Source organism: Euphorbia lathyris, chromosome 2 (genome assembly GCF_963576675.1).
Source record: "Euphorbia lathyris chromosome 2, ddEupLath1.1, whole genome shotgun sequence".
Lineage (NCBI taxonomy): Eukaryota > Viridiplantae > Streptophyta > Magnoliopsida > Malpighiales > Euphorbiaceae > Euphorbia > Euphorbia lathyris.
The window spans coordinates 109843291-109856730 of NC_088911.1; the positions used below are offsets into that span (position 1 = coordinate 109843291).

A 13440-nucleotide genomic window follows, 5' to 3' on the forward strand; every position below is an offset into this window, starting at 1 on the left:
TGGTGGAAGACTTAAAGGAAGAAATTGAGAATTGTGTAGTAAATTCTAATTCTAATTTTGAGTTTATAAAGACAAAGTATAAGATAGAATCATATTTGACAGGATAAAAAAACTAAACAATTGGTAAGAAAAACCGTCAATAGAGTAAAAAATGTTTTAACAGTAAATGCCACAGGTGAGCTATAAGAGCAATGATGGATGGTTGGAAAATAATTCTTTTTTTCTATGCTTTCTTATTTTCAATTATTGTTTTTCTTTCATAAAATTGCCTTCCTATTTTGCTGCCTTATGATTAATGATTTGTTTTTGGTTTTATAAAGATTAGATGTGCTATTTTATTGTTAGGATTACCATATGATTAGTTTTATTTATATATGAAATTGTTTAGGAGTTTTTTCACTGTTATGCAGGAGGAATACACCATTCTATAGCAAGAACTGATAGAGATAGTGAGTACTCTACCAAGAAAAATACCTGGAAAGCATCTTCGTCTTCTTCTACTAGATCTTTCAGGAATTCCCATATGAATTAGACTTTTCTTCTACTAGATCTTTCAGGAATTCCTATACGAATTAGACTTTTAATAAACTGTACATAAGACACAGACATGAAGTAAGAATATATATCTCTGTAGATTTCTTTAAGAGACTATTTTTGTAATATATATATATAAATTATTACCAATTATTGTTTAATCTATGTTGTGATGTTGGTTGTTTAATCTGCTACATGAACATGGATGAATGTATTTGTGTCATTTTTCAACCAATCAGCCATCAGTTTATTGTTAAAAAAATACATATATTTATAGCAATGGAAAGAAGTGAAGTACTATAACAATTTTCTGCCGCTGGCTCTTACAATTCCAATTAAAACTTATAATAAGCTTTGTTTCTGACGTTGGTATTGTGTTTTTTTATTTTTTTTAAACTATAGTTTTATTATTTTGGAAATCAGACAATGAGTGAAAAAAATTAGGAAGATTATGATTTTAAAAGTCTAATAAAAGAAAAAGTTCTTAGGCATGAGGATTTGCAAAGGGCCCTACAAGCAAGTAAAGCTAATTATTCCATTTTCTTTTACCTTCAAAATAATATCAAAACTTGACTTGGAATTATTATAATTTGATCTTCACGGGCATGTGGAGTTTAATCTTGCTTTTTGTATTTATCATATGGTTAAACTTATGCCTACAGAAAAATGGTTTCTAATTTATTTCGCTGTACTACAAATTAGGGTTTTATTTGCATTAGTTCAGTTTCTTGATCCATATTCATTTGATCTTATTTTATGACTAATTGCAAGAGATGCTCTTCGGATTTTTGAAATTCAAAGAATAGTTACTTTTTTTTTACTGTTATTGTTTTACCCTTGCTTTAGTTTGGGTTTTAATACTAGTTTCTTTTTCTATTTCAAGAGACCAATTAATAGCTTTATATAAACATGGATTGCTACAGGTTATGAGTTAAGAAATAATTTTGTTTTAAATGGAAGAAAATAATGTGCAGTTAGATGGAGCAGGTTTGGTATTTTGTTAGAAGCTAGCTATGTTGTATTGTTTCGGTTTCAGATATCTAATATTTAAAAAATTAAATGTCATGAAGCGTAGCGAGGGTTTTATCCCTAGTTGATTAATGAAATCCAATATCACTTCTGTCTTCTGATCTTTTCTTAATATTATTGTAAAATTGGTTCTCAATAATTCTGCAAGTTTTCTTATGCCAAACATTTAGCAAAAGGTCAGAAGCCTCTAACCAAGTTCAGAAGTGCAACCCTTCTAGGGGAGCATCCAGAAGTAAGATTAAGTGCAATAATTTTGGGGGAGCAAGTGGCTAACTGTTCCTCCTTTGAAATTTTTGCCACCTTCAAAAAGGAGGAGATTGTTGAAACATAATTTTCCAAGAGTTTTTGATTCTGACAAAAATAATTTAATCAGAACTCCAAAATTAATTAATCAAGTAATCTAAATGTAAATATGATTTATTACCACTAATATTCTTGTTGTATGATTTGAGACAAAGATAAATGCAAGTAAAGAAGGAAAAAATGAGATTATAAAATAAGGAAAGGTCCAAAGATTATCTTAAAAGCCTTATATACAGGCCTTGGTGATTTTGGAAGCCCATAAGCAAAACAGAAGGACAACTGGAAATTAACAAAAGACTACATGTGTTTTCAAGACTGACAAGAAGTACGATGCTATAGAGGACATGTCTCCTCAACAGTACCTCTGTCATAACTGCAGACGAAAAAGTTGTAGAAAACCACGGACCTGTGAGAGAACTTTTTGCCTAAAGGACAAAGGACGTTAGAAGCTGACGTGACAGGCCCCGTTCTCTCAGAACGCCTATTTCAAATTCAAACGGATCTCTTGTCATCCTCTCCTATAAATACTATGCCATTAGCTCCATTTGAAATTGACGATTTTCATAAGCTATTAAGGAGATCAAAATCTTCAAAAGAGCTAGAGCAACATTCAAATACACAAGTCATTCTTTATATTTGTATTCGTCCAAAAATATTATTTAGATCTTCAATTTGCTCTTTGAAAGAACTTCTTTTGTTCATAATATTAATCCCGAAGCTCTGTTGTTTGTTTCGGTCATAAGCAAACAACAGAAATATAGATAACTGAGAGATATTATAAAGAAAGGTACTTTATAGAGGCTCTGTCTATTTGTATAAAGGTTTGTGCTCTACCCGTGAAAGACTTGCTTTAGTGGATTAAAGCCCAGAAGAAGGTATTCTGGGGTCTGGACATAGGCTAGAGGCCGAACCAGTATAAATCTGCTGAGTAACAATTTTCTAACTCTGATCTATTGCTTCTGATTATTTGTGCTCTATATCTGATCATCTATATTTGCATATTGCCTCTATTGTATTATCTTTCGTTAAGTACCATACATTTCCAACAGAAGCTCTCTTAAATTAAAAGACAAACTTAAGCACAATATTTAAGATCGACACCATACTCAATAAACATAATCCTTTGTTTATTTGAACGTGCTTCTAATATTACTTAGTTTTATGTGCTTCATAAAGTTGTGCACGCCAAGTGAGTGATTTTTGTAAAAGTTTAAACTCACCCAATAGTTCCATTCACCCCCCTTTCGAACTAATATCACCTCACAAGGGACCAACAAATTGGAGCCTTAAAGAGCACACACACCCTAACCCACATCTCACGCCAGGATTAGTGGAATTACAAGCGTCCTTAATGTAACAGTTACTGAAACTTCCACTAAGAGGATGTCACATGGTCTCATGCTCAAATCTAGGACACACAATCTAAATATACTATAAATAAATGTACACATCACTTAAAAGATATTCATTCATTATATTAGCTTACCTACATACTTCTCAATATTATTCTCTTTACTGAGTTAGGATCGAATCGAGGTTGCCTGTTTTCGGCTCCTCTTTCACCACTTTTCTTTCTTATCTCATAAAATTTGTGATTCAACAAGCCCAATTGAATATTCCTCGCATCAATAATTTAACAATTCTAATATTTAGAATATTCAAAACTAACAATTCCATACTTATTTTTTTAATATTTATTTTCAATTTTACTAATTTAGTAAATGGATAGTTTGAAGGCAAATAACATCCATGACTATTAAATTTTACCCATTTTCACGATATGACCATTAAACCTCAAAACATAACATAAAAGTCACTCAATTTTATATTTTTTAATATTATGATCACTGAATTTTAATCAACGTCTCGAAATGACTATTAACGACTTCTAAATAAAAAATTTCAAGAATTGATAATATTCTAAAAAAACTTTAATTTTTCAAACTTTTTGTTTTGAGGTTATTCAGGTGTTGTTTTGTTAGGAAAGAAAATGATTTTTAGAGAAGGAAAAATCCAGAAATGGTGATTTTGGAAAATAAAAAATATAATTTTATGATAAATGTCGTTCTAACCAATTTTGATTCTTTAATATTTTTCATTTTAAGATCGTCAACTATTATTTTAATACATTAATTAAAATTTAATTCCCACAATATTAAAAATATAAAATTAAGTACTTTTATATTACTTTTCGAAATTTAGTTACCAAACAATGAGAATGAATAAATTTCAATGGCGAAGTTGTTTATAATTGGGTAAATTCCAAAAAAAAAACTCTTGTGGTTTCATGTTTTTTCAAAAAAACCCATATGGTTTGTTAATACAAAAAAAAGGACTGTGGTTTGCGCCGTTACCCGAAAAACAGAAAATGGCTTAACGGTGTTAAAAGTGCTGACGTGGCAAGGGGTAAGGTCTGAAATTCGATTTTTTTTTTATTTTTTTCCCTCTCTCTTCTCCTCCTTCTTCTTCTTCCTCCTCCTACTTCTTTTTCTTCTTCTCTCCTTCTCATTCTTCTACTTCTTCTTTTTTTTTAAAAATTTGCGCAATGCGCTTACATTAAAGAAGAAAGAAAAATCCCCACCAGACCCGGATGTGATTCGAACTCATGACCTCTCAAGGCATAGGTAAGCTCTCCTTCCTCCTTCTTCTTCTCTTCTTCTTCTACTTCTTCTCTCCTTCTCCTTCCTCCTCATCCTTCTTCTTTTTTTCTTCTATTCTTTTTTTTTATTTCCGATTTCCAGATTTCTTCGGAAATCTGGAAATTTCCAGATTTTCCAGATTTCTGAAAATTTTTCAGAAATCTGGAAATTTCCGAAACTTAAAAAAAAAAAAGAAGAAGAAGGAGGAAGAAGAAGAAGAAGGAAGAAGAAAAAGGAGGAGGAGAGAAGAAGAAGAAGGAAGAAGGAAGAAGAGGAGAGAAGAAGGAAGAAGAAGGAGGAAGAAGAAGGAGAAGGAAGGAAGAAGAAGAGGAGAGAGAGAGGGAAAAAAATAAAAAAAATAAAAAAAATTCGATTTTCCAATTTTACCCATGTGCCACGTCAGCACTTCAACGGTGTTAAGCCATTTTCCGTTTCTCGGGTAACAGCGCAAACCACAGTTCTTTTTTTTATATTAACAAACTAAAAAGGTTTTTTTTAGAAGAATATGAAACCATATAGGTTTTTTTTGGAATTTACCCTTTATAATTTTAGCTTGTTGAAAAAGAGGGGAACAATCTCTCTCTCGTGCCGTTCCATTAAACGACAGCATCTATCCCTATGTCGTAGAGCGACGGTGTGGATTGATTGAAATGAACCCCCTTTATATCCCTTTGTCCTTGTTCATTTGTAGGCGGGAAAGCTAGACATAAATAGAGCGGCAAACTCAAATTCCTAATCACCCGAAACAAGCACTCAGCCAAAATGGAGAGAAAGAGCTCTAACAACGATTTGCACTCTCTTCTCCAGTCCATTAAAGCTTCAGATGTAAGTTCGTTTGCCAATCCCATAATTTTCACTCTCCATTTCATTTGAAAACTAAATCACTCTATTTGATTTTCTTGTTTTCTTCAGAATTTAGTCTAATTTTCTCCATCAGCTTCCAATTTTCAGAGATCTTGAAAAGTTTCTCTTCAGATTTTCAATAAATTGATAGTTGATAAGTTCTTTCATTTCTTCTTCAATGTTACAGGTTGTCGAAATCCGGGTACAGCTACTTGCTAAATTGACGGAGTTGAACTTAGCTGAGAAAAATGACCTGGCCTCTCTTGTTGAGTGCTTAACAGTATCCATTTGTTTCTGTCATTTCAGTTATGATATGGGTTGTAGTTTTTCTGAATCATTAGTAAGAACATTTAACCTAAATCTCGAATTTGGTGCTAATTGTGGAAGGTGCTTTTTCTGAAAACTTTTTAACTCTTTTCGACAATTATGCATATATAATTAGATCGTTTTCTGGCTTTTCGCTTTCATACTGATCGTAATCCCTCTATATGCTATTTGATGCTTTTGAATGAAAGTCATGTTTCTTGGCTTAACTCTGAGGTAGACATTCTGGGAAGACTTTACTTGTTTGGATGTATCCCAATGCATGGTAAACAAAATTATCCTGCAGGTCGCTGCAAAATATGTAGATTCAGACTTATCAATATGTTTTGTACAATATCTTGCTCTTGCAACAAAGGTATGCTTTGCCAGCAATTTTCTTTTTTGCTGAGCATTTCTATTAAGTGATGTATAGCACTTACTGACTTAGTGAGATTTTTGATGTACTAGGCAAGCTCGTGGTGTGGAAAGCATCTAAAGATGACTCTTATGTCTACGGAAGATTCCCAAGAAGAAGATCATTTCAATATCTTCTTTCAGGTGTTTATCAAATGGAAGAACTAACATTTTCCTGTAGGAATAACAATAATATTTATTTAGTCCTGGTTTTGTAATAGTATATGATGAATAATTTCCCAACAGAAAAAGGAAAGAACGTCAATTAGAATAAAAAAGAAAGAAATAACAAAAGGAGAGAAGATCAATTAGAATAAGAAATAAATAGCAAACACAAAGGAAAGAAGACTAGGATCTGAATAGATACAAATCATACAGTATTAAATATTTCACACTTCCACTGTGTTTTTTTGAGTTTGAACTGTGAGGAACCTCTGCTGCAAAACATAGATTTCAAATTTTATTATGAATTATAATAATGTAAGAGTTAATAGTTAATTAGAAATTTATTTCATGCATTTTATGATAAAGATTTTTGTTTTTTTGACTATTTGTTGTATTTTAAAAATGTAACTGTTGTCATTTATCATTTTATATATATATATTTTCAGTGCGCCTTGTGTTGCTCAGGACTTGTGTCTAGGCTCCAGGAACCCCATGCGCCTTAAATAACTATGCTAGTAGTCCCATTTCTGCTTCTGATTGCATACTGCCAAGCTTTTCCATGATTTATTATATCATATTCTGAATTAAGTCATCCATTGTCTTATATATGTTCTTTGTATTTTCTTCTGACTTTTGAAACAAACTTTTCACAGCTTCTTTTGGCTTTCTTGAGCTTCTCTGCTGCTATCATGATTGCTTTACCAAGATACCATGTTTTGGCCGACAATGATTCTGCAGTTATTGTTGAAAGATTCATTTTGGAGCAGTTGAACTTGATGAAGGATGTAGTATCTGAGGCTAAGGTACCAGCGCTTTACTTGTTTAAGTGCTTCATTTTGGACAATTTGCAATTACTGAAGGTTAAGCAGCTTCAATGACCATTTCCAAGTAAAAGATGTCATGATACAAATGTACCATTCTGTAGATTAACTTCAAAACGTTCCTTTCTAAATTCAATTGTTATACAGTTGGTGAAAAAGATAACATCGTACATGGGCCTTCATGAAACCATAATATCCAGGCTTTAAGAAATCTTCTATTCAAGATGAGGATCTATTCATATTTTTTATCCAAATTATATGCATGGTCAATATCATCAAGTCTTTTAACCCCATGCTAGTATCAGCAACTAGGAATACAGAGATGCCTGTGAAAGGACTTGAGAAGGTAGATTTGAAACGAACAGAAAATGATCATGGTAAACTTCATAGCGAGGCTTATTATAAGTGAAAACACGATTGTTGAATTACATTATGGAATAATTTATCTTTGTTCACACAAATTCCTTACAAGACCCAGAAGTTATTATTACAAGAATTCTAGCTCAATTATTTTATTTGTTTAAGTTTGCCAAAGCACGAGAGACGTTAGTTTTGAAACAAACAGAAACTAATCATGGTAAGGCTTATAATAAAGGAATGAAATACTACTTTTGACTTGCATTAAGCAATAATATAACTTGGTTCAGAGAAATCCCTTACAAGATCTGGAAGTTTTCATCACAAGAGTGCTAGGTTAAATTATTTTGTTTGCTTAACTTTGCATTATAAGAGCAGTATTGATTATATTTGTTTGCTTTTCAGAGTTTCTTTCTACTAAACTTCTGCTTATGCACTAAAAGATATGGTAATTCACCTCTTCCGAATTATGGTTTTGAAATTCATATGAACCTTAAGGAAAATATTAGCAAGCTTTTTAAGTTTCTGAATTCTGGATTAATATTTGTTTTTAGGATTTTGGCTTAGCTGCTAATATCGCTTTGTAATTGTTTTTATGCATGAGGTTTTCTAACAGTGAACACTTGCAGCTCATGGCAAAAATTTTGCTATTTTGTTTCTGTTTCTCTTTTTGGTCTTATGAATTTGATTGGTAAGGATGTTTCATTGTGCCTCTTTTAATAGAAAATTAATTCACTGGGCTCGGAAATACTGAAGGCTACTCAGAATGTGATTGATGCTGTGATGAGATTATGCAAGGAGTATTGCCAAGCTTTGAATCAGGATTTGTGTGATTTGACATTGGAGAAGGATGAAAATACTGTAGACTGTAAAGATGGCAATTTAAGGAATCATATCATAAATATAACAAGACTTACCATAGAGAAATTATGTGAACTTGGCATCTTTGCAGCAAATGATGGTGGAAGTCTGGTAGCCATTCTCAATTTGTCATGGAAAGGTGTTGTCACCTTGCTTCAGCAAGGCAAGGGAGTGCTAACAGAAAGTGTGAGTGTACAGGATATTATTTTAACTCTCATTTCGATTGTCAATAAGCATCTTAAATGTGCAGCGGTTGCTTGGTCTTCTTCTTTGGAGGAAACTGTTTCTGCAACAGAAGCTAGAAGGACATTTCTTCCCATCAAGTTTTACCTCATTAATGCTGTGAAAATATGTTCTCTATACCCTTCTCAAGTATATCTCATTTACAGGGAGGTCGTACACTGTGTCCTAACAATCTCAACCTTCAGAATCCTACTGAGTTTTGGAAGACTTTTGAATAATGCCAGTGAAATGTTTTCAGAACTTCTGGAGAAGACATCTATGGATTTGCTTACTTCTTTACTAAATTCAGCCAATGTGAAACAGGAGCAGAAATGTGATGTTCTGGACTGTTTGTTTAATGATAAATGTTGCTCAAACTCTACCCATGAAGATTTAACTAGTCTATATTCAACAAATTCACTGGTTCAAATATTTTCAGTAACTTGTGAAACTATGCATAGAGAGAGGCTACTTCTAATTGGCAGGGTTGTTTCGTTCCATACTCTGCTTAGATATTCTGTTGATCTTGAAGAAGATGTATTGGTCAAAACAATCCAAAAGCTTGGTTGGCTTTTGGATATGTTAGTTGATGAAGATATGTATTCTTCTATTCTTGACTTGCAAATTCCTGTAACATATGTCTCTGGAAAAACAAGTAAAGTGATTTGGCAGCCAATCTTTTCTGCTCTTCTGGATGCACTAAAGACTTTTACAGTAGTGGCTTCTTCAAGCAAAGGTTGGGTGGAAATGGAGGCTTTTTTGTGTGAAAATCTTTTCCATCCACATTATTTGTGTTGGGAGGTTATATTGGAGATTTGGTGCTTCTTGTTGCGCCACGGTGAAGCTGACATGGTGAATAATGTTATTAATAAACTTTTCTCATTAATGAAATTAGTGGCATCTTCAGAATCAGTTTTGATTCCTGCTTCTCCGCTGAGGAAAGTAGCTAGAACAATATGCTTGCTACTTAGTAATGGGAGTCCATCTATGGCAGATTGTGTCTATAGCTCAATTTTCAGTGATAATAAATGTCAACTATCATCAGTTATGTCAGTAGCCTTGCTCTTGGAAGGCTTTCCTCTGAATTCATTGTCAGATAAAATTAGAGGTATTGCTAAAGAGAAAATTGTCTCTGATTTTTTTAGCTTCACAGGAAGTTCTGATGACCAACTGATGACTGCCGGCAGTTCTGGTGTTATTGGAACTCCAGTTTTCACTCTTTCAGCTTCTCTGCATTCACAGTGAGTACTCTTTTCCTTTTGTACTTGGCTATTTGAAAATAGAACGGAATAATGTTTTCTGTTCCTTTAGGAATCCTCACTAAACCATAAGTTCGTAAGATTTTGTTGCGGGTATGGCATTAACAGTTAAGCCATGTGAAAGCTTCCATTTCTTTTTTTTTGTTGGAAAAAAACTTCCATTTTCTTTTTGAATCATGTATATGGGCATATATTTTGATGTAAATACAGTACAATGGTTCCAAGGCGTTTACAATTTCTTTGTGATCTTTGAATTTCAAATTTTACTCGAGACAGGTAATTTGAGCAAATTCATCCTTATCATCGAGGTAAAAGCTGAATGGAACTTTGTTGTCTTGCAGTCAGCTTAGCATATCTGATGTTGAAATGAAAAGCCTCAGCTTCCTGATTACTATCATTCGCAACTTGAGGAAACTTGCAGACATCTCAATTAAGGAACATTATCATAAGCTTTTAAATGAGATGCTGGGGATCATCTCAAACTTGTCGCATCTATATAAATCTGATGCAATGGAGGAAGTCATCATGGAGCTTCAGAACTTGTTTGTCTCAGGCTCAGCAGCTTCTGATCCTCTATTGTGTCAATGCAAACCATATCTGGCAGTTTTCATGGGGGGACTTGGGGACATAGAGATGTCAGAAACTGATGATTGTGCCAAGAGTTCTGCTGTGTGGGAGTTGTATCACATGCTATTTAAGGAGCGGCACTGGGCACTAGCTCATCTTGCATTAGCAGCATTTGGATATTTTGCTGCTCGTACTTCCTGCAATCAGCTATGGCGATTTGTTCCACAAGATGCTGCACTTTCATATGATCTGAAGTCAGGAAAAGAAGCAAGCGAGGAGAGATTTATGTCGGAGTTAAAGGCATATCTTGAGAAGGAAAGAGCTCTTCTTACTGTTGCTCCTAGTATTGAACAGCTTGAGTTGCTTATGAAGGAAGGCATGGTGCTGAAAGAAACGTTTCAGAGGATTTCAAATATGCATGTGGAGGATGCTATGGAATGTGAGGAGATAGATGTGAACAATCAATCAAACAAGAGAAGAAAAATCCCTGATGGAATCAGCAGAGGAGTTGAGCTACTTCAAAATGGTCTGAAGGTAATCGGTGATGGCCTTTCTCAATGGAAGCAGAATCAGTTAGAACCAACTGAACATCACGAGGAGTTTTTAACTCGTTTTTCTCAACTGGAAGATGTTATAGCTCACATAATTAGCTTGAGCAGTAATTGTTAAGTTGCATTTTTAGCATAAGCAACAAGGCAGTGATTTCAAGCGGTGCGAGTACATATAGTTGAGTTAAGCAGGTATGTTTATTTGCCCATTCTTTGATGCTGCATATTTAGGCTTCCATTGTATTTGCTTCACCGAGCAACTATTCTGCTGTGTGAAAATATATCCAATTCTTAGTCTGCTGTATTTAGCATCCCAGAAAACCCTCATGGAGACGGAAAATAATCTAAACTTTGTGAATTTATTAGAAATCATAGTTCAGTTAGGGAACTTGATGCTTCAGAAAAACTCCACTCGGAGTGGTGAGGCGGGAATGGGGATGGCTCTTTTTAGGTGTGGTTTGTATTGATTTTGGGCTAGTTCAAAAATATATGCAAAAGCTCGCCGTTGCCGGGGATCGAACCCGGGTCACCCGCGTGACAGGCGGGAATACTTACCACTATACTACAACGACTTGTTGCTTAAATTGCTTAAGTAAGGTTATAATGGGAGCGGGAATGGGGATGACTCTTTTAGTTTTGTATTGATTTTGCAAGTTCAAAAATATATGCAAAAAGACTCGCCGTTGCCGGGGATCGAACCCGGGTCACCCGCGTGACAGGTGGGAATACTTACCACTATACTACAACGACTTGTTGCTTAAATTGCTTAAGTAGGGTTATAATGGGCGCGAGAATGGGGATGACTCTTTTAGTTTTGTATTGATTTTGCAAGTTCAAAAATATATGCCAAAACTCGCCGTTGCCGGGGATCGAACCCGGGTCACCCGCGTGACAGGCGGGAATACTTACCACTATACTACAACGACTTGTTGCTTAAATTGCTTAAGTAGGGTTATAATGGGAGCGGGAATGGGGATGACTCTTTTAGTTTTGTATTGATTTTGCAAGTTCAAAAATATATGCAAAAAGACTCGCCGTTGCCGGGGATCAAACCCGGGTCACCCGCGTGACAGGCGGGAATACTTACCACTATACTACAACGACTTGTTGCTTAAATTGCTTAAGTAGGGTTATAATGAGTGCGAGAATGGGGATGACTCTTTTAGTTTTGTATTGATTTTGCAAGTTCAAAAATATCAGGAATATTCACATGGACCTTAATGACCAGGTGAATTTGGTCATTCACTGTTAGATGTGGGCGTATTAAATCTAAGCCACATGATGTTTCGAATCTCCACCTTAGGATTCTAATAAGCCTAGATCTAATGGTGAATGACCAAATATTACATGGTCATTAAGGTGCATGTGATCAAAACCGCAAAAATATACTTAAAAAATAGAGTGGGAATGACTCTTTTAGTTTTGTATTGATTTTGGGCAAGTTCAAAAATATATGCAAAAAATCTCGCCGTTGCCGGGGATCGAACCCGGGTCACCCGCGTGACAGGCGGGAATACTTACCACTATACTACAACGACTTATTGCTTAAATTGCTTAAGTAGGGTTATAATAGGAGCGGGAATGAGGATGACTCTTTTAGTTTTGTATTGATTTTGAGCAAGTTTTATATTTTATGCAAAAACTTGCCGTTGTTGAGGATCAAACCCGGGTCACCCGTGTGACAGGCGAGAATACTTACCATTACCATTGTACTACAACAACTTGTTTTTTTTTATTATTTTCTCCACATTTTAACATTTATGGAGATGGGAAATGTAATTCAAAAATCTTGATCCATGGATTAGGTGTAAAAATTCTGGTCTATTGGTAGAAATGTTTGAGGAATTGCTCTTCTTGTTTTGTAGTTTACTTTAGGCAACTTTAAAAAGTTTATGTGAATTTATGTATAAACTTACCACTTGTTTTTTTTTTATTATTATTTTATCTGCATTTTAACATTTATGGTGATGGGAATATAATTCAAAAAACTTGATCCATAGATTAGAAAAAATCTTGATTTTTGCAAAAAAATCCCTGTTACAGGAGATCGAACCCGGGTCACCCAACGACTTGTGTTTTTTATTATTTTTCTCCATTTTAACATTTATGGGGATGGGAAATGAAATTCAAACAGAAAAAAATGTAGTCTATTGGTAAAGATCATCGAGGAATGACTTTTAGTTTTGCAATTGATTTTGAGCAAAAAGTTTGATGTGAATTTATGCAAAAAAACTCACCGTTCCCGGGGCCGAACCCGGGTCATCCACATGACAAACGAAAATACTTACCACTATACTATAACGACTTATTGAATTTTTTTTTTATTATTTTGTCTCCTTTTTAAAAGTCAATGGCTTTTGTGCAACTGAATGGTCATAAATAAATCATACTCATCCTGTTATTAAGAAATAATCTAATTTTACCCATTCCATTATATAAGTTAGTCTAGAGTATTTTATATAAATTAAGAAATACAATTAATATAGAGTCAAATTAATAAATTTATATTGATTAACAAAAATTTAAGATTCGGATCAAAATAGTGAACTAAAAATTTGAAAAACTAGAATGATTT

General features: G+C 34.0%; 1 protein-coding gene and 5 non-coding genes across 6 annotated transcripts; 1 reads left to right on the forward strand and 5 right to left on the reverse strand.

Moving 5' to 3' along the window:
* The first annotated feature begins 5175 nt into the window (after positions 1 to 5175).
* Positions 5176 to 11370, forward strand: LOC136219414 (uncharacterized). Its single transcript, XM_066006813.1, has 7 exons — positions 5176 to 5330; positions 5536 to 5628; positions 5893 to 6027; positions 6120 to 6209; positions 6884 to 7033; positions 8132 to 9732; positions 10092 to 11370. The coding sequence occupies exons 1-7, from the start codon at positions 5268 to 5270 to the stop codon at positions 10984 to 10986; spliced, it is 3027 nt and encodes a 1008-aa protein (XP_065862885.1). The 5' UTR covers positions 5176 to 5267; the 3' UTR covers positions 10987 to 11370.
* On the reverse strand, positions 11366 to 11437 carry TRNAD-GUC (transfer RNA aspartic acid (anticodon GUC)). Its single transcript has one exon. It is a non-coding gene; the product is annotated as a tRNA-Asp (tRNA).
* A 106-nt stretch (positions 11438 to 11543) lies between these two features.
* Positions 11544 to 11615, reverse strand: TRNAD-GUC (transfer RNA aspartic acid (anticodon GUC)). The gene has a single exon. It is a non-coding gene; the product is annotated as a tRNA-Asp (tRNA).
* Positions 11616 to 11719: 104 nt separating this feature from the next.
* On the reverse strand, positions 11720 to 11791 carry TRNAD-GUC (transfer RNA aspartic acid (anticodon GUC)). The gene has a single exon. It is a non-coding gene; the product is annotated as a tRNA-Asp (tRNA).
* Positions 11792 to 11897: 106 nt separating this feature from the next.
* On the reverse strand, positions 11898 to 11969 carry TRNAD-GUC (transfer RNA aspartic acid (anticodon GUC)). The gene has a single exon. It is a non-coding gene; the product is annotated as a tRNA-Asp (tRNA).
* A 362-nt stretch (positions 11970 to 12331) lies between these two features.
* On the reverse strand, positions 12332 to 12403 carry TRNAD-GUC (transfer RNA aspartic acid (anticodon GUC)). The gene has a single exon. It is a non-coding gene; the product is annotated as a tRNA-Asp (tRNA).
* Between the last annotated feature and the right edge of the window lie 1037 nt (positions 12404 to 13440).

Excerpts from the sequence above, each read along its gene's own strand:
- LOC136219414 (XM_066006813.1), top strand. The coding sequence starts at position 5,268 with ATGGAGAGAAAGAGCTCTAACAACGATTTGCACTCTCTTCTCCAGTCC. Across the intron at positions 5,331-5,535 it reads AGTCCATTAAAGCTTCAGAT|GTTGTCGAAATCCGGGTACA; the intron begins GTAAGTTCGTTT and ends TCAATGTTACAG. Across the intron at positions 5,629-5,892 it reads CTCTTGTTGAGTGCTTAACA|ACATTCTGGGAAGACTTTAC; the intron begins GTATCCATTTGT and ends ACTCTGAGGTAG.